The 18,968-nt window shown below is 51.9% G+C and overlaps 1 protein-coding gene across 2 annotated transcripts in view; it reads right to left on the reverse strand.

Annotated features, from left to right (window-relative positions):
• The window catches only part of RAB11FIP5 (RAB11 family interacting protein 5), a 42,602-nt gene that overhangs the window by 11,347 nt on the left and 12,287 nt on the right, over nt 1-18,968 (reverse strand). For both annotated transcript variants that reach the window (XM_068983159.1, XM_068983153.1), the window contains exons 2-3: nt 3,890-4,326; nt 3,095-3,794 (exon numbers count right to left, since the gene is read on the reverse strand). In XM_068983159.1, the coding sequence (XP_068839260.1) occupies nt 3,095-3,794; nt 3,890-4,326 (1,137 nt within the window). The remainder of the gene's footprint in view (nt 1-3,094; nt 3,795-3,889; nt 4,327-18,968) is intronic.

The following is an 18,968-nucleotide window of genomic DNA, read 5'->3' on the forward strand; positions in this document are numbered from 1 at the left end:
CAGCGCACACTCCAGGTTCATCGAGATCTCGCTGTTCACACCTGGTGAGAGGCTGGGGCTGATGCAGAGACTGCTAAAGACCACCACAATACATATGCCTCTAGGCTGGACCATGAGTGCTCTCAATTAAAAAAAAAAAAATGTTTTTATATAACACCTGATCTGCTACTGAGCACAAAGATCCACGGTTAGTGTGAAAGGAGGGACAGGAGCCTGAGGTGCCCTAAGAGGTCACCCTAAGAGGATCAGAAAGGGACAGACACAGAAACCACCTGTTTTGGCACTGGTGGGTTTTACACGCACGGTCATGATGGTCCTAAAACACACACTAAAGTAGCCTGTGCTTCAGCCCAGGATGAATGGCCCACAGCAGGGCTGGTAAGCAGGGCCTACTCCAACGGCCCAGATGTGAACCACCCACTGCCCCCAACACACACACACATGCTGGTAGGGGCTAGTGTGGCAGTCACGGGACCTGGCGGACAAGGGGCAAGGCAGGAGGAGCGGGAGGACCCCCTTCCTGGCCTCTCATACTCTGGCTCCTTCTCCAACAGCAACAGCTTTTCTCTGCATGCCGAGCACAGTACATCCTGCCTGCGGCCTCTCCCGGGGGCGCAGTGCCATGTGGGAGCACTAGAGGGCGCCGCTGCCCTGCCTAGTGAGGCACGCCCAGCACCCCTCAAAGGTAGCCCTGGGGCAGAGGCACCCAAACCTCTGGGTCTGCAGACAGGCTCCCCTGGGGGTCTCGCAGCTACATTCAGTCACTCCAGTTCTAGGTGTCCAACTTACGGCTTCCTACCACAAGTTCCTCCTGCTCACCTCTTACTCTCTGCTCAAAAGCCCCAAGCCCTCTGAGTAGACACCAAAGGTGGTTTCTCCCAGACCAGCCCCCCACCTCCGAGGCACTGGGCCAGGGTGACACTGACAAGGCTCAAAGTCCAGGTCATTCTACTCCAAGAACAGTTCCCTCCCACCCTGCCTGGACACCAGGCCGCAGAGCCTGCTCTGCAGCCACTGCAAGCAAATAGGCCCCAGGGAGGGTAGGAAGCCCCATCTACCCTCCAACCTGCAGAGGATGAACTTGGAATTCAAGTCTAGAAGGACAAAAACCTCAGCTTCCTTATGTTTGTCAGTCATCCAACTTCTCTTGCCTCTGAAAAGCCATCAGAAGACATGGAGAAACTGAAGGAATACAGTAAGCAGCCCAAGGACAACCCCCACATCACTCAGTCACAGCTTGCAGAGCTCTGAGCCCAACGCCCGGCACACGCCTAAAAACTGCCTTACAGAGACACGTCCCCTCATCCATCCTGGCCTGGAAAAGGCCCAGAGACACCCCACGGACAGCAGCACTGGCCCGCGGTCTGTGCCCCTCCCTCCACCACACCACCTACAATCTCCTAGTGGCCACAGGGCCACTGGCTCAGCCTGGGCATCTGAGAAAGGCCCACCGCTCCTTCCCCTAGGCAGCAGGCAGCCAGCAGTTCCCCGGGCTCCAGTGAGTAGGGCTGGGCAGCAGGGACAGAAGCTGCTCCTAAGTAGGAGAAACATCACCCAGAGACTGATCCCCCCACATACTCATCTCCAAGGCTGTACGGAGAGCTGCGAGACGGTCAGGGCTCAAAGCTAAAAGGCCCTGCATCTCTCTCCCTGCTCCCCTGAGCATACTCAGAATTTCACAGGGAAAGAGAAGAACCGAGACTTCAGGAGTCCACGCCTCCCTGCTGGGGAAGAGGCTTAGGGCCTTTCTCTCCACCCTACCTTTTAGCCCTTTACCACTGTGCCCCACCTTCCCCCTCCACCTCTGGCCATATCCACGGATGGGGATGGGTGGGGTTGCTGAGAGACCAGTGACAGCCGCCCTTGCCACACTGGGTGAGGTTGTCACAGAGACACATGTCCAGGGCTGACTGACTCCCAGCCCTTGGGAGGGCGGGATATCTGCTCTTGGTCGAAGCCCAGAGCCCCTTCCTGAGCCCTGCTGGACAATGCGGCAACCTCCACCGGCTCCAACTTAGGAGGAGGCCAAAGGCTTAAGGTGGGGGCTAGGGGCTCTGTCCCGGGCCTAGGCTGAAGGACTGCATTCTTCTCCTGGGTGGGACTCAGGATATTAATAGAGCAGCTACCATCAGCACACGCCCTACCCCAAGACCAAGAGACACCAGAGGGGGCCAGGGCCCCAAGAGTCTCCAAAGATGCAGAATAGGTCAGACTTCAGGGGAGCTGCCCACAGCCTCTGGCCAAGTCCTGGGAGCAACCAGGGGTGAGTATATGGGGGAGGAGTGGGCACATCCATTACTCGACTCCCATCTCTCAGAGAGAAGAGAGCAGAGAGCCAGCTGGGACAGCTGGTGGGAAGTCATCTAGGTTCAGACAGGGTGCTGCTGCTGCTGCTGCTAAGTCACTTCAGTCGTGTCCGACTCTGTGCGACCCCATAGACGGCAGCCGACTCTGTGCGACCCCATAGACGGCAGCCCATGAGGCTGCCCCGTCCCTGGGATTCTCCAGGCAAGAACACTGGAGTGGGTTGCCATTTCCTTCTCCAAAGCATGAAAATGAAAAGTGAAAGTGAAGTTGCTCAGTCGTGTCTGACCCTCAGCGACCCCATGGACTGCAGCCTTCCAGGCTCCTCTGTCCATGGGATTTTCCAGGCAAGAGTACTGGAGTGGGGTGCCACTGCCTTCTCCGTCAGACAGGGTGGGGAAGCCTCAAGTGAGTCCTCAGTCCCCACCTCTCTATCTGGCAAAGCGAGGCCAGCAGGCAAGAGGCAGGGGTTGGGAAGCAAAGAATCCCTACAAATGGCCTTTCCTGCTTTTGTCCCCTTCCTCCCCCTCCTCAGGGGATAGTTGTGCCAACTCAGGAAGTGAGGCCCACAGGACCCCCAGAGCGCCCTGCCCTTCAACTCACCTGTGTTCACGTGTAGACAACAAGCTTTGGCTTAGGGAGATAGGGTTCCCCTGCTCAACCATGCAAAGCCAGAGCCCCAGCAGCCTGCCCCAGGGCCCCAGCTGCTCCATCCTCCCTGCCCCGGGGTTCACTGCAGACACCCCAGCATCTTTCCCGGGGACCAAAGCTGGTCTTACCAAGGACGTACCTGGGTTTCTGGGATGGTTCCTTGGCTTCTCTCAAGCCAAACCAGCTACTTTTGGCCTTTTCCTCCCCACTGGATGAGTGGTGGGGGGAGGCTCCCAGAGTGGGGCCCCCCTTCTCCCCCAGAGAGCCTCGGCGCCCCATCTCGCTCCGACTCAGCCCCTGGTGGTGATGGTGGAAAAGGCCCATCCGGGGCTTCCGCTCCTCCTTCCGGGCTCCCTCCTTCTCCACCGCAGCCTCAGAGGAGGCCACCATGGGGGTGGCGACCTGCACCGGCCTCCCCTCTGAGGGCCGGGCCCCCTCCTCCTCTCCAGAGCGGCAGGGCCCCGCGGCCAACACTCTAGCCTGTGAGCTCAGCTCCTCCTGTCCAGGCGCCGCCTCAGAGCTGCTGGGGCGGTGGCCGCCTCGGGCCCAGGAGTCGTCCGCAGACCGCGGCCCCTCCTCGGAGGGCCGGGAAGAGCCAGCGTGCAGGGAGCTGGAGGGTGGAAACGGGCCCGAGATGGAACTGCGGTGCCGTGGGGGCGCCGAGGGCTCCTCGTTGTATATGTGGCTCCCGTTGACACACAGAGAGGAGCGCGAGGCCCCATCGAGGTGGCCCTGAAGGTCAAGAAGGGCCCGGGGAGGCGCCGCCCGCATCTGGCTGGCCTCGTCACTGTAGGTCCGTTTGTGTTTGAGCAACTTGGGGGACTGTGCAGAGTCCCGGCCTGGAAAGGAAGCACACGTGGGGTGAGACACCTGCTCCCACCCCGGCCTTCCCTACAGCCGAGGGGACAGCCCGCCCTCCGCTGCCCTCGCTCACCCCCTTCCGAGGACAGCCAGCTGCTGCGGCTGGGCGAGCGGGTGAGGAGCTCGGCGCCGGGGCCCTGGTAGGCCAGGCTGCCGCTGGCCGAGGACAGAGTGCTGTCCGAGCCCAGCGAGGTGTTGGACTGGGTCAGTGAGGACTTCCGCAGCTTGTTGCGGAGGAAGAAGCCTTTGGCTTTGCCCATCTTGCCCAGGCTGCCCAGCTCGGGGTCCTCCAGGGCGCTGCTGGGGAGGATGGCAGAGGCAGACTCCAGGTCAAACTTCTTCTTGCCCTTCATCTTGTCCTTGATCTTACTGAAGGGGGACCGCGGCTTGTCCTTCACAGACAGGTCGAACATGCTGGCGCTGAGGTTGTTGCGCGTGAACTGGATGGTCACCTGGATCTCCCCGCGCTCCTTCTCCTTCTTGCCCGCCTTCGAGCGCAGCTTGTACCACCTGTGAGAAAGAAGGGGGTGTCAGGGCTCCAGTCGCAGGGACCCCCCAGAGCCCTGCCCTGAGGGTCATGACAGCCCCCGCTAAAGGCTCCCACAGGCCTGGGAGGAACCCTTACGACTCCAGGCCCCAGGTACAGACACAAGTACCCGCATTTCCCCGTCTACATCATCTCCTCTGACTGGTCGTAGCCTAAGCTCTGCTCTGAGCCACCAGTGAGTCCTGGAAAGAACAGCTCTCCCCGAAGCCCAGGGCCAGGAATGCTAGTGCACGCACGCACACACACACACACACACACACACACACACACACCCCACCCCCCTCACGCCGTCACTTACTCACCCACACCTCTACAAGACAGAGAAGCAGGCAAGATGGCATAAAGAGGCCTTAAGCAACAGGCCCAGGGAAGGAAAGAGCACTCCTCATCTGGAAGCACCTACCATGTGTTACAAAGGGATGGGGAGGGCGGTGGTTCTCATCTCCCCTTCATGCACTGCTCACAACAGGCTGGGATTTTACAGATCAGGAGGTCAAAGCTCCATGGTGAGGCAGCTCAGCCAAGAACAAGCAGCCAGGAAGGAGACTGAAATTAACAACAATGCACTGCTCCTGGCTCATCAATCATAAATGTACCACACTAATGTCAACACAGATGTTAATAACAGAGGGCACTACAGCAGGAGCAGGGAGGGGCATACACGGGAGCTCTGTGCACTCTCCACTCGCTTTTCTGTAAACCTAAAACTACTCTAAAAATAAACTCTTTTAATTAAAAAAAGCAGACACAGTGAGCACAGCGAGAACGTGAGCAAGAAGCCACGAAAGGAATAACACAAGGACGCTCTCCTGAAGACCAAGAGCGCCGGCACTCAGCACAGTGAACAAAGACAGACCTGGTGACGGGGCCACTGAGGCTTCAGAGCCCCAGGCATGAAAAGGAGACTAGAGGCTTCCGCAGAGGGGAGCCAGGCCCATGTAACACAGTCACAAGTCAGAGCAGCATCAGCTCCTCACTAGCAACACTGGATACCTTATGGAGCCATGCCTCTGCAATCTGAGGGGAAAACGCCCCAGAATTCTAGACCCAGCCAGTCAAGTTTTATTCCATAATAAAGTCCAGTGGAGGTGGTCACGTTGGTCACCGAAGGGCTCAAAGACCCTCAGAGTATACACACAGCACACACACATACCCCCCATATCACACACAAACACTACACACGAACCCCACCACACACGCCTCAGTCCCTGCTGTGGCGGTCATCTCCCACCTAACATCTGCTCACCCCACAGCATGAGCTCCCTGAGCTTCTCATGGACATGAAGGGGTGGGAGGTCTTCTGTATGAAAGCCTCTATATGTCCAAACGTCCAGATTAAGTCACTGCAAGGAATTGGTGGTACTGGTGGGTTTAAACCTTGTAACTTAAAAAAAAAAGTCTACCCAGGGGCGTTTCCAGTTGGATCCCTTTGGAAGCATCCATCAGGACTAACCTCTTGGGTGCCCATCACGGGCTCTGCACCTGGCCTCTTCTTGGTGACCACTGGGTAGCCTAAGTAAAGTGAGCCCTGGCTGTTGGTTTTCCCTCCCAAACCTGAGAGACCACCCCTGGGAAGGCTGGCTCAGGACACAGCACAAGCAAGGAGGGCAGAGGGCCGTGCTCAGAGCGGGGGGGTGTGTGTGTTTCTGTACTCTCAAGATGAGCAGGGGCAGGGAAGAAAGATGGGGGAGGAAAGGCGAGGAGCAGAGAAGAGAGCTAAGAGACAGACTGATGGGATGTGTGCGAGGATGGGTCTGGGGGCACGAGGAGACATTTACTAGAAAGACAAACCAGCGGGCATCAATATCCTCACCCCCCGGCCTTCTTAACCCAACATCCACCCTGGGCCTGACCCTTTAAGTCATCCAAGGGCAAGTCAACTTGCTCAAAGCTGGACTAGACCTCATTTAGTACAAAAAGATTCTGGGAGGTGGGGCAATGAGAAGTATTAATACATGGACTCCAGCCACAAAGCCACCAAGCCCCGAGTGACGGGAATCAGCGAGCACAGACATCCGTCTCCGGGGCTGAGGTCAGAGGCCCTGAGCCCTAGCCAGTCACGCTCCACACACCATGGCATTAACAGTGGTTATCTCTGGGGGCGAGGCTGCAGGGCACTATCCCTTCCTACTGTCTATTTCTGTCCTGTGTGAATTTTTTATAAGGGCCATATATTACCATCGTAATCGGAAAGCGATGAAAGCAAGCCCCATCTTTTCTTACGCCCTCAGCTGCCCGGGACAGGTGGGCTCCTGGCCTCTCCGTCCAACCCCTCAGTCACAGAGGATGTGTCGCCAGCCCAGCCTGGGGCTCGGGTCCTTGGCCCAAAGGATCCTTGTCCCCGCCTTTCCCAACCTCCGGCCCATAAGGTCACTTTTGCTGCTCCTGCTCTTCCCGAGGGAATCTGGGTGCTTCCTCTGCACCTGCTTTTCAGGGAGACAGCAGGGAAAAGAAGGCTTTCTTTGCCATTTTCTGGCTGTCACCCTCCCCATCCGGAGCAGAGTGAGGATGGCTGGGACCCGCCTATGGATCCTCAGTCACTGTCACCATCTGTCTCCCTACAGGTCACGGGCAGGACTGGTCGGACCCTGCCAGGTACTTGGAGCAGGCCTTCTCCCAGGAGTGTGACCCACACAGGCTGAGCACAATGGCAAGGCCACAAGCCAACCGCTCTTGGACGAAGCCCTGTCACTCTCATCCACGGCTGAGATCTGGCAGAAACCAATCAGGATTTGACCACGGCCTGAGCACACACCCAGATATTGGCTCACAAGACAGATTTTATCTTCAGAGCTCTGCTGCCGCAGTACCCTAACCTGCACATATCAGGGTAGGGTTTCTTTATACCTACTCATACCAAGATACAACCTAAAACCCACTAAATTAGTAAGGCCAGGCCTAAAAAATATTCCCCATTGGCTCAGTGGGTAAAGAATCTGCCTGCGATGCAGGAGATGTGAGTTCAATCCCTGGGTCAGGAAGATGACCCTGGAGAAGGGAATGGCAGCCCACTTCAGTATTCTTGCCTGAAAAACCCGATAGACAGAGGAGCCGGGCAGGCTACAGTTCACGATGCCACAAAGAGTCAGACACGACTGAGAGACTAAGAAGCAGCAGGCAGCAACAGGCCTGGAAAATCTGTGATTTAAGGTTGAAGGGAGCCTGTCCTTGGGTGACGGAATTCACCAGACCCCTGCCTGGCCCCCTGCCTACTCTACGTGCTTCACGGATCAGAGACCAACTCTCCCTCCGCCTGGGCGCCTCATCAACGACGCTCAACTGGGGGACTTTCCCGGTGGGCCAGTGGCTAAGACTACTACTCCCAACACAGGGGCCCAGGGCCGATCCCCCTGGCCAGGGCACTAGATCCCACACGCCACAACTGAAGATCCCAAGCGCTGCAACGAAGACCTGGAACAACCAAATAAATAAATTTTTAAAAAGGAACACTCAATTGATACCCAGAAGAAACCCACGTCTCTCCCCTGACCAGCCAAGGCTTCCCTTCCAAAGTCCACTGAACCTGCTTCTTCTGAGAGAACTGACCCTAGACATGCTCATCCCTCCCCCACCTCCCCACCCCGCTGGGGACAAGTTACTGAAGGAATACAGACATGGGGGCGGGGCAGGCATCATTAAGTGCTCTCTGTGAATAAAGAGTTCCAAAATGAACAAGGCCTCTGTTCCACAAAGCAACTTCTAAAATGAGACTCACTAGCTCAGGAGGAAGGACAGTGATTCTGACCCAATACAACTTCCCTGACACCCGCTCAGCCCTCAAAGCCTGGATTCCCTGGCCCCTGTGGCATGTAAAACACACATCTGCACATTCTTCACTGCAGGGACCTAACTGTTCCACCTACGTGGCACCTACCTCAACTCCTGCACCATCCAAGCACCTAAACTTTCCAAAGCCTGGACAGCAAGTGCTCAGGAAACAAGGGTTTTGACAATGATCATTATCTGGGACTTATCCTAGGTATGATCGCAGCCAAGACAGGCTCCATCAGGAAAAAAGTAGGAAGAGAAAACGCCTCGCATGTAAGAGGTATGGGCTTCCCTGGTGGCTCAGACACCGAAGAACGCACCCGCAATGCAGGAGACCTAGATCTGATCCCTGGATTGGGAAGCCCCTGGAGAAGGAAGTGACTACCCACTCCAGTACTCTTGCCTGGAGAATATCATGGACAGAGGAGCCTGGTGGGCTACAGACCATGGGGCTGCAATGAGTCGGACACGACTGAGCGACTTTCACTTTCACTTCACTTTCAAGAGGTATGCACCGCTACAGACGCTGTTCTTCAGGTGTGACATACAACAGAGCTTCTCAAGTATTAATACAAAAGGACCACTGAGTCTAGCTACAATGCAGATTCTGATGCAGTGGGTGCAAATGGACCCGAGAGAGGCTCCATCTCATCCCAGCTTCCAGGGGATGCCAGTGCTGCTGGCCTGTGGACCACACCTGAGAGGCAGGACTCCACAGAGCGAGACTTAGTGCATGCTCAGTGTGTGCTGAACTCTGTATCTCCTTTGTTACCCACACAGTCCAGGAGATGAGATCCACCATCCCCATTCTGTGGATGAGGAAACCAAGTAACAAAAAGGTTTGTGACTTGTCCAAGATCAAACAGCTATTAAGTGATACAGTCAGTCCTTGAACATGAAGCTGCCTAACTCCCAGTCCACATTCTTACCCTTCCAGGAGCAGCCTTTCTCATTAAGCTGGACATCCTGAGAGGACAGAAGCTGGAAAAGGTCTGGAGTACACCACAGAGGCCCAAAGAGGAACGGAGGTGGGATATGGAGACCAGAACCCCCTTCAAAGGGTTGGCACAATCCCAGGAGGATGGAGCCCTGGAAGGTCACTAAGGGAACCACGGGGTTTTGTCCTGTCCCCAGAACATTAAAACCATGGCTGAGAGCAGCCCAGCCTCCTCTCGCAGCCATGAGCATTCAGACTTCAGGGATGGCGGGGGAGGGGGTAGTAGGAGGAGACGCAGAACCACAGAAAACCTCTACAACGGCCCTTGCTCGGTCACCATACCTCCCCCTCAGACTCCCTCTGTGTGACAAAATTCAGCAGGCCAAGTATGAACTTAGGATTCAGCCCTCAACCTCCTACCCTGCTGGACCCCTCCCCACCCTCTGCGGGGGCGCAGAGGACAGAGGCGGGATGAAGGAGGGTGGTAGTTGCCTCACCTGTTACCAAGATTCTGGCCTAGCTATTTCTATGAGCGGGGCTCCTAGGCCTACCGTACCCAGCTCTTCACCTGTTTCTCAGTAAACAGAACTGGGCTGACAGCTCCCAGATAGCAAAACTGGAAAAGCCACCACTGCGGGAAAGCAGACCCAGGGCAGATGTCAAACACACACATGTAAGGGCCTGGTTGGCTTCTCAGGATCCCCGAGGGCAGTGGGGTCCTTGACAGCCACAGGGCCAGGCACACCTGACTTGTCTCCAGTTCTCACTGAAACCAAGTCCCCCTGCCGACCTCTTCCAGCTCTGTCCTCTCAGGATGTCCAGAGGCCCAATGTGTGCATTCAGCTTGATGACAAGCACTGCCCACTGAAGGTTAAGAATGTGGACTTGGAGTTAGGCGTCTTCACGTTGCAATTCTCTCTTATGATTTATCTCTTGATCCAAAACTTTCTTCCTTTCCTTGTCCCACCCCTGTCTCCCCAGGATTTGCAGAGTTCCACAGAAAAAGGGAAACTGAAGCCAAGGAGGACTCTGTGGGGCCTTCCAGGACACAAAAGCCCCTCCGTGTCCTGTTTCTTGCTTGTAGGGAAAAAAAGGCTTCAGTACCCTAGACCTTCCCTGAGTTCCACAGAGCAGACTCAAGCAGTTAATGATTAGAAGAGTGGAGCCACAGGACTTCAGGGGTGCCTCCAGGAGGCTGATGCCTGTCTTCGAGGTGCTCTGCAGGAGCTAAGCCCCTTCCGCCACCTGGCAGAGGGTGGCGACTACTTATTGACCACAACAAGCAAGCAGGCCCAGACTGCTTGGAACCAGACAGCTAACGACTGAGGCTCCCCACACAACATCCTGTTACCTCACCACCGACCGACCGGAAGGTCCACGAGCTAGCTCCTAACACAGTCTTTACAAACCTCTGCCTGAAAGCCAACGGGGAGTTCAGGCCTTTGAGCGCGAGCTGCCTGTTCACCTTGCTTGCCACCCTGAAGACAAACACTGTTCTTTACTTCACCGCTACCCAGTGTCAGGAGACCGGCTCTGCTGCCTGTCAGGCAGGCAGACCTGAGTTCAGTTCAGTAACACTATCAGTCCAGAGTTCAGCTTATGACCCAAATAATGGTACCCCTTCCCAAGGATCCACTCCTCATTTATTTCAAATCCCAAACCAGGAACCATCCTTGTCTCTTTTTCCCCGTCATACCCCACATCGAAATTTTGAACTCTGTCGACCAACTACATCCAGATTTCAACCCCTCTCCCCACTGGCAGCCTACGGTACAGTCTACCACAACCCGCTGCTGATTATCACAGTTCCCTGCTCACCTGCCTCCCTGCCATCCACGCTTCCTGCAGCATGTAGGCGGAACTTGGAGTGCACCACACACGGCTCCTCAGCACGGCAGAAAGGACTCATCCTCTGGGTCCCGGCTCCTCTGATCCTCTGCATACCTCATCCCACACTGGTCTTCACTGTGTTCCCACCTCCAGGCCACGGCTCTTGCTTTTCCCTCTGCCTGAGACACAGGCCCAGACTGTCACTGACTCACTCACAACAGGTCCCCATCTGTCTGAACTTTCTCAGTCTCCCCTGAGTACCCCAACTACAACTGCTCCTTGACTCTGTTCTATTTCTTCAGCATACTAACACCACCTGACAACAGGGTGTGTGTGTGTGTATGTGTACACGCGCACGCATGTATCCCACACAGTAAAACAACAGAATGGGAAAGACTAGAGATCTCTTCAAGAAAATGAGAGCTACCAAGGGAACATTTCATGCAAAGACGGGTACAAAAAAGGGCAGAAATGGAAAGGACCTAACAGAAGCAGAAGAGATTAAGAAGAGGTGGCAAGAATACACAGAAGAACTGTACAAAAAAGGTCTTAATGACCGAGATAACCACAGTGGTGTGGTCACTCACCAGGAGCCAGACAGGGGAGTATGAGGTCAAGTGGGCCTTAGGAAGCAATACTACCAACAAAGCTACTGGAGGTGATGGAATTCCAGCTGAGCTACTTCAAATCCTAAAAGATGATGCTGTTAAAGCGCTCCACTCAATATGTCAGCAAACTTGGAAAACTCAGCAATGGTCACAGGACTGGAAAGGGTCAATTCTCATTCCAATCTCAAAGAAGGGCAATGCCAAAGAATGTTCAAACCACCGCACAATTGCACTCATTTCACATGCTAGCAAGGTAATGCTCAAAATCCTGTTGAAGAGATGCGAATACCAGACCACCAGATCATGAACTCCTTATTGCCAAATTCAGACTTAAATTGAAGAAAGTAGGGAAAACCGCTAGACCATTCAGGTATGACCTAAATCAAATCCCTTATGATTATACAGTGGAAGTGAGAAATAGATTTAAGGGCCTAGATCTGATAGATAGAGTGCCTGATGAACTATGGAATGAAGTTCGTGACATTGTACAGGAGACAGGGATCAAGACCATCCCCATGGAAAAGAAATGCAAAAAAACAAAACGGCTGTCTGGGGAGGCCTTACAAATAGCTGTGAAAAGAAGAGAAGCGAAAAGCCAAGGAGAAAAGGAAAGATATTAGCATCTGAATGCAGAGTTCCAAAGAATAGCAAGAAGAGATAAGAAAGCCTTCTTCAGCGATCAATGCAAAAGAAATAGAGGAAAAGAACAGATTGGGAAAGACTAGAGATCTCTTCAAGAAAATTAGAGATACCAAGGGAACATTTCATGCAAAGATGGGCTCAATAAAGGACAGAAATGGTATGGACCTAACAGAAGCAGAAGATATTAAGAAGAGGTGGCAAGAATACACAGAAGAACTGTACAAAAAAGATCTTCATGACCAAGATAATCATGATGATGTGATCACTAATCTAGAGCCAGACATTTTGGAATGTGAAGTCAAGTGGGCCTTAGAAAGCATCACTACGAACAAAGCTAGTGGAGGTGATGGAATTCCAGCGGAGCTGTTTCAAATCCTGAAAGATGATGCTGTGAAAGTGCTGCACTCAATATGCCAGCAAGTTTGGAAAACTCAGCACTGGCCACAGGACTGGAAAAAGTCTGTTTTCATTCCAATTCCAAAGAAAGGCAATGCCAAAGAATGCTCAAACTACTGCACAACTGCACTCATCTGACATGCTACCAAAGTAATGCTCAAAATTCTCCAAGCCAGGCTTCACCAATACGTGAACCGTGAACTCCCTGATGTTCAAGCTGGTTTTAGAAAAGGCAGAGGAACCAGAGATCAAATTGCCAACATCCGCTAGATCATGGAAAAAGCAAGAGTTCCAGAAAAACATCTATTTCTGCTTTATTGACTATGCCAAAGCCTTTGACTGTATGGATCACAACAAACTGTGGAAAATTCTGAAAGAGATGGGAATACCAGACCACCTGACCTGCCTCTTGAGAAATCTGTATGCAGGTCAGGAAGCAACAGTTAGAACTGGACATGGAACAACAGACTGCTTCCAAATAGGAAAAGGAGTATGTCAAGGCTGTATATTGTCACCCTGCTTATTTAACTTATATGCAGAGTACATCATGAGAAACGCTGGGCTGGAAGAAACACAAGCTGGAATCAAGATTGCCGGGAGAAATATCAATAACCTCAGATATGCAGATGACACCACCCTTATGGCAGAAAGTGAAGAGGAACTAAAAAGCCTCTTGATGAAAGTGAAAGAGGAGAGTGAAAAAGTTGGCTTAAAGCTCAACATTCAGAAAATTAAGATCATGGCATCTGGTCCCATCACTTCATGGCAAATAGATGGGGAAACAGTGGAAACAGTGTCAGACTTTATATTTTTGGGGCTCCAAAATCACTGCAGATGGTGACTGCAGCCATGAAATTAAAAGACGCTTACTCCTTGCAAGGAAAGTTATGACCAACCTAGATAGCATATTCAAAAGCAGAGACATTACTTTGCTGACTAAGGTCTGTCTAGTCAAGGCTATGGTTTTTCCTGTGGTCATGTATGGATGTGAGAGTTGGACTGTGAAGAAGGCTGAGCGCCGAAGAATTGATGCTTTTGAACTGGGGTGTTGGAGAAGACTCTTGAGAGTCCCTTGGACTGCAAGGAGATCCAACCAGTCCATTCTGAAGGAGATCAACCCTGGATTTCTTTGGAAGGAATGATGCTAAAGCTGAAACTCCAGTACTTTGGCCACCTCATACAAAGAGTTGACTCATTGGAAAAGACTCTGACGCTGGGAGGGATTGGGGGCAGGAGGAAAAGGGGACGACCGAGGATGAGATGGCTGGATGGCATCACGGACTCGATGCATGTTGAGTCTGAGTGAACTCCGGGAGATGGTGATGGACAGGGAGGCCTGGTGTGCTGCAATTCATGGGGTCGCAAAGATTCGGACACGACTGAGCGACTGAACTGAACTGACCTGAACTTACCTGCCTCCTAAGAAGTCTGAATGGAGGTCAAGAAGCAACAGTTAGAACTGGACATGGAACAACAGTCTGGTTCAAAATTGGGAGAGGAGTACGTCAAGGCTGTATATTGTCACCCTGCTTATTTAACTTACGTGCAGAGTACATCATGTGAAAAGCCGGGCTGGATGAAGTGCAAGCTGGAATCGAGAATGGCAGGAGAAATATTAATAACCCCAGATATGCAGATGATACCATTTTAATAGTAGAAAGTGAAGAGGAACTAAAGAGCCTCTTGATGAAGGTTACAGAGGAGAGTGAAAAAGCTGGCTAAAGACCAACATTCAGGCTGATTCATGTCAATGTATGGCAAAAACCACCACAATGTTGTAAAGTAATTTGCTGCCAATTAAATAAATTTTTTTTAAAGACTCAACATTCGAAAAACTAACATCTTGGTACCTGGTCCCATCACTTCATGGTAAACTGATGAGGAAAAAATGGAAACAAATGACAGATTTTCTTTTCTTGGACTCCAAAATCACTGCAGCCATGAAATTAAAAGATGCTCGCTCCTTGGAAGAAAGGCTGTGACAAACCTAGACAGCATATTAAAAAGCAGAGACATCACTTTGCTGACAAAGGTCCATATAGTCAAAGCTATGGTTTTTCCAGTAGTCATGTATGGATGTGACAGCTGGACCATAAAGAAGGCTGAGCACCAAAGAACTGATGCTTTTGAATTGTGGTGCTGGAGAAGACTCTTGAGAGCCCCTTGGACTGCAAGGAGATCAAATCAGTCAATCCTAAAGGAGATCAACCCTGAATATTCACTGGAAGGACTGACGCTGGAGCTGAAGCTCCAATACTTTGGCCATCTGATGTGAAGAGCCGACTCATCAGAAAAGACCCTGATGTCGAGAAAGATTGAGGACAAGAGAAGAAGGAGGTGACAGAGCTTGAGATGGATGGCTGAATGATACCACGGATTCAATGGTATGAGTTTGCACAAATTCCAGGAGACAGTGAAGGACAGGGAAGCCTGGCATGCTGCAGTTCATGGGGTCACAGAGTCGGGCATGATTTGGCAACTGCACAACACACTGCTGTTGAATGTCTGTCTTTCCCAGCTCTACAGGCAGGAACTTTATTCTGCTCATCTCTGTGTCACCAGGTTTGAAAGAGTGGATAGTCAAGTATCTTTTCAATTAACTAACAAATTAATCTATGAAATTACTTAGGAACTTGTTTGTCCCTATTCACAACTGAATGTATATGTAATGCTTATATCACCACAAACCCACAAGTCTTAATCATGAGACCAGAAGCTCCCAAAGCAAAGAGGGTACCCCTGTCCCCAGAAAGAGCCTCCTGAGGTGGGAGCCACATGCCAGGCTTCAGGGGACAGACAGTTCCAAAAGGATGCCTTCTTTAACCCTGAAGCCCTCATCCCCAATCCCTGAGCTAAGAATTCCATTAACTTCCCTGAGAGAATACACCCATCAGCTCTGGTAAGTGCCCATTTCCTGAATGGAGGTCAGCTGTTGATCCCATGCTAGCCCGTCACTAGGGCAATAATCTTAGCATCAACAACTACACCTCTCACTTAGCATCTACTGTGGGCAGGCACTGTACTAAGCACTCAACACACCAAATTAGATCCAAATAATACCCTTAACAGCCCTATGACGCAGGTGTGGGAGGCTAACCTTGAAAGTGGCTACCAGCCTGGACTCTGGAGCCTGGCTGCCTGGTCTAAGCCCCAGCTCACCACATAACCAGCTGCATGATGGAGAGTGGGTCCCCCTATCTCTCTATGCCTTTTCGTACTTATTTATAAAATGCGGTTAATGGATGTTGGCTTCCTTCACAAGACCATGCTGACAATTAAACAGATTACACGTGAAGCACACAGAACAAGGTCTGGCACACAGGAAGTGCCACACAAATGTTAGCTTACATATTTTGCAGATGCAAGCACTAGGACAGAGAGAAGTCCACAGGGTTACAGCACATGCTTCTTTTTAGTAAACAGAGGAACCAGGATTTGATCTCAGGCTGCTTGTCTCCAGAGCAGCTGACCCTGATCACTGCACTAGACTGCCTCCCTCCCCAAGTACAGCACACACACACACCTGGACCCAGAAACCCCCATGTTCCTTCCCAACCAAGGAATTTCTCTAAAGCAGGGGCTATGTGTTAGATACGAGAATTACATCTCTATTTCCCCTCATCTCTAACTGAAATTTGGCACTTTTTTCGATTATGAGTTTTTGCAAATCTTTGTAGAGCAGCAGTACCTCTGAACGCGCCACCAAGGGAAACCAGGCATTTTCATACCACGTGACAGCTGCAGCAGGCGTTGCCAAGTCTTGTCTACGCTCATCACCTCTATCACTACTTTGAACTTTAAAGTTACAGGCTTCTGCTGCTATCTGAAAGTAGAGGATTCCTACTTTTTATGCTGAAATGGCATACAGTGATAAAGCAATTACCTTAGAACACATCTTGCTAACAGAGGCACAAAATAATAAAGGACACTTACAGATACAGCTCAAAGCTAAAGCGAGGGCTCTGTGCAAGGTACTGAGTGTAGTTCCCAGAGAAGGAGCTGGACGATGCTAGTCTCACTGCTCGGGCTGTGCTGCCTCTATAAGGCTTGCTGCAAAACACATGCTGAGCGTGTCTTCCCCTTCCTGTCCCAGTGCATGGCTCCCAGGCTGAGATCTCAAAGGAGAGGAGAGACACCTCATGTCCCATTGGGTACAAGAGAGCCTTGCTGGTAGGGGGCAAGGAACCAGCCAAAGGCTCTGCAGCTCCTGAGCGTCTCACCACAGTGCTCAGTCTGACCCTCAAACACCCAGCAAGGCGGTGAAGGTGACTCCACACAAGCAAAAGCAGCCAGGTGCACCTGCTGCCTCAGGGGCAGGCTGCTCCCAGAGCTTTTCCTCGTGTCCCCAAGACCACAATCTCCAACTGTCCCAGGCTGGTCCCCACCTGAGCCTTACCTGCCTACTTATCTGCAGCTTCTCCCTTCTGGCCGTAACCACCATCTTCAGAGACAGGCCTACTTCAGGCTAGGGAACAGCTACCACCATGCTGGGGATGAGGGGCCTGCAAAGCTGACGGCTGTAGGAATGAACTGCACCCCAAGACAAATGAAGTTGAGAGGCCCTGAGAAGACAGCTGTCCTGCCTGGTGTTCTGGCTGAAGAATCTCCTAAAAGAACCACCAATGTGAAGGAAAGATATACTTATCCAGTTGTCCTTTCCAGGGCTTACTCTCCCCATTGAGCCTCCCCAGGGAGTCAGTACAAGTGGGGGCTACAGAGCTCCAGAGAGGAGAACACTGCAGCTCACAAAGCAGATGTTGGGGGAAACTCTAGGAGACGACATCAAGGTACCTGTCCATGACATTCTGATGGGCATAACAATCTGCCCCAAATCCCTATTCTAGGCCAGCAGCCATCAGTCACTTCAAGCAACATTGTATTAATTAAATCGCTTGCTTTGGAAAGGCCTGAGGGCTTCCCTGGTGGCTCAAACAGTAAAGAATCTGCCTGCAGTGCAGGAAAACCAGGTTTGATCCGTGAAAGTCAGGAAGATGCCCTGGAGAAGGAAATGGCGACCCACTCCAGTGTTCTTGCCTGGAGAATTCCATGGACAGAGGAGGCTGGACATCTACAGTCCATGGGGTCGTGAAGAATCGGACCAACTGAGTGACTCAATAACAACAGCTGAAAAGGCCTGAAGCCTTCAGAGACCACCCTGTCTCCCTTTCTCCAGGCTCACAAAGTCCTACAGTTTCTCTTTGGCAGGAAACCCCCATCATGTAAGTGACTGCTGTCATCACACCATTACGGATTTCTAATTTGGAAGTCAACCACAAACTGAAAAACAATGGCAAAGAATTGCCATTCCTGATATTCCTATGTAGAATGACCAAATAATCACAGGGAAAACTAAAACTCTTCCTTATGCCAGATTCCTGCTAATAAAAAAAAAAAAAACTAGAGTGCTAGGCAGCAATCACTACTGGACACTAAAATCCATTGGGAGAAAGGCTGAATGGAAAACTTCACGGTAGCTGGGTCAGCTAACAGTCCAGAACCCACTGCTTAATCTCAGCCCCACTGAAGTGGAGATGGAGCTGGTGTGCCTGCTGAGGCCATGTAGCAGAGTCAGCCTCCTCAGGCAGAGGGGCTCCTACAGGAGGCAGGGTCTAGGGAGCAGGCCTTCCAGACCCAGCAGCTAGCCCACAGGGGCTGCAAAATTAGGGTGAAAGACATCAAAGGGGAAGCCATCAGCCACAATGTGGATGTTCTCAAGGACAAGTGACTCAGCTCCTCCCTCAGGTGAGGGAGGAGGGGACTGTTGCCCTGGGAGACCTAACAACCAGGCCCCAGCTGGGAGGGAGCCCCATTTGGATCCTGATTCAACAAACCACTCATAAACAGGGAGTCCTGATATCAGGGCAATTTGAATATGGACTGGATACTGACTGGATGATTAAGGAACTGCTGATTTTGTCTGTCTGTTAACAAGCACCATGGTGATGTTTTTTGAAAAGCACCAGCATCTGCTGGAAATGGTTGGAAACACATACTGACTCAGCTATACTCTCCTTCGGTCCCACTTGAGACTAACAGGGCCTTTCTATTAGATCCCTGTGGAGGTGAGGCTAGTTGGACCAGGACACAGGATTTCTTCTCCCTGTCCTGTAGACTGCGCCCCTCTCCTGGTCGCATACCTGAGTCTTGTGCTATCTACACATCTCCAGAGCCTCAGCACAGGGCATGGCACGTGAGATCCTGACACCCACAGTCTCAGAGGCACAGGGAACTTGCCCATGAAATCCCATCTAACCAGAGGAGCCCTCAGCCAGGCTCAGAATATTTCCTAAGTATTTGCCAAAATTAAAAGGAAAAAAAAGGGAGTGTCCTTGAGAACCTTACATCATAGCAGGGAGATAAGACGGCCACATAAATGAAGGAAGAAAGCGATTAACACCACAAAAATGTACAAATAAAATGCACA

The sequence above is a fragment of the Capricornis sumatraensis genome, chromosome 1 (assembly GCF_032405125.1).
Source record: "Capricornis sumatraensis isolate serow.1 chromosome 1, serow.2, whole genome shotgun sequence".
Lineage (NCBI taxonomy): Eukaryota > Metazoa > Chordata > Mammalia > Artiodactyla > Bovidae > Capricornis > Capricornis sumatraensis.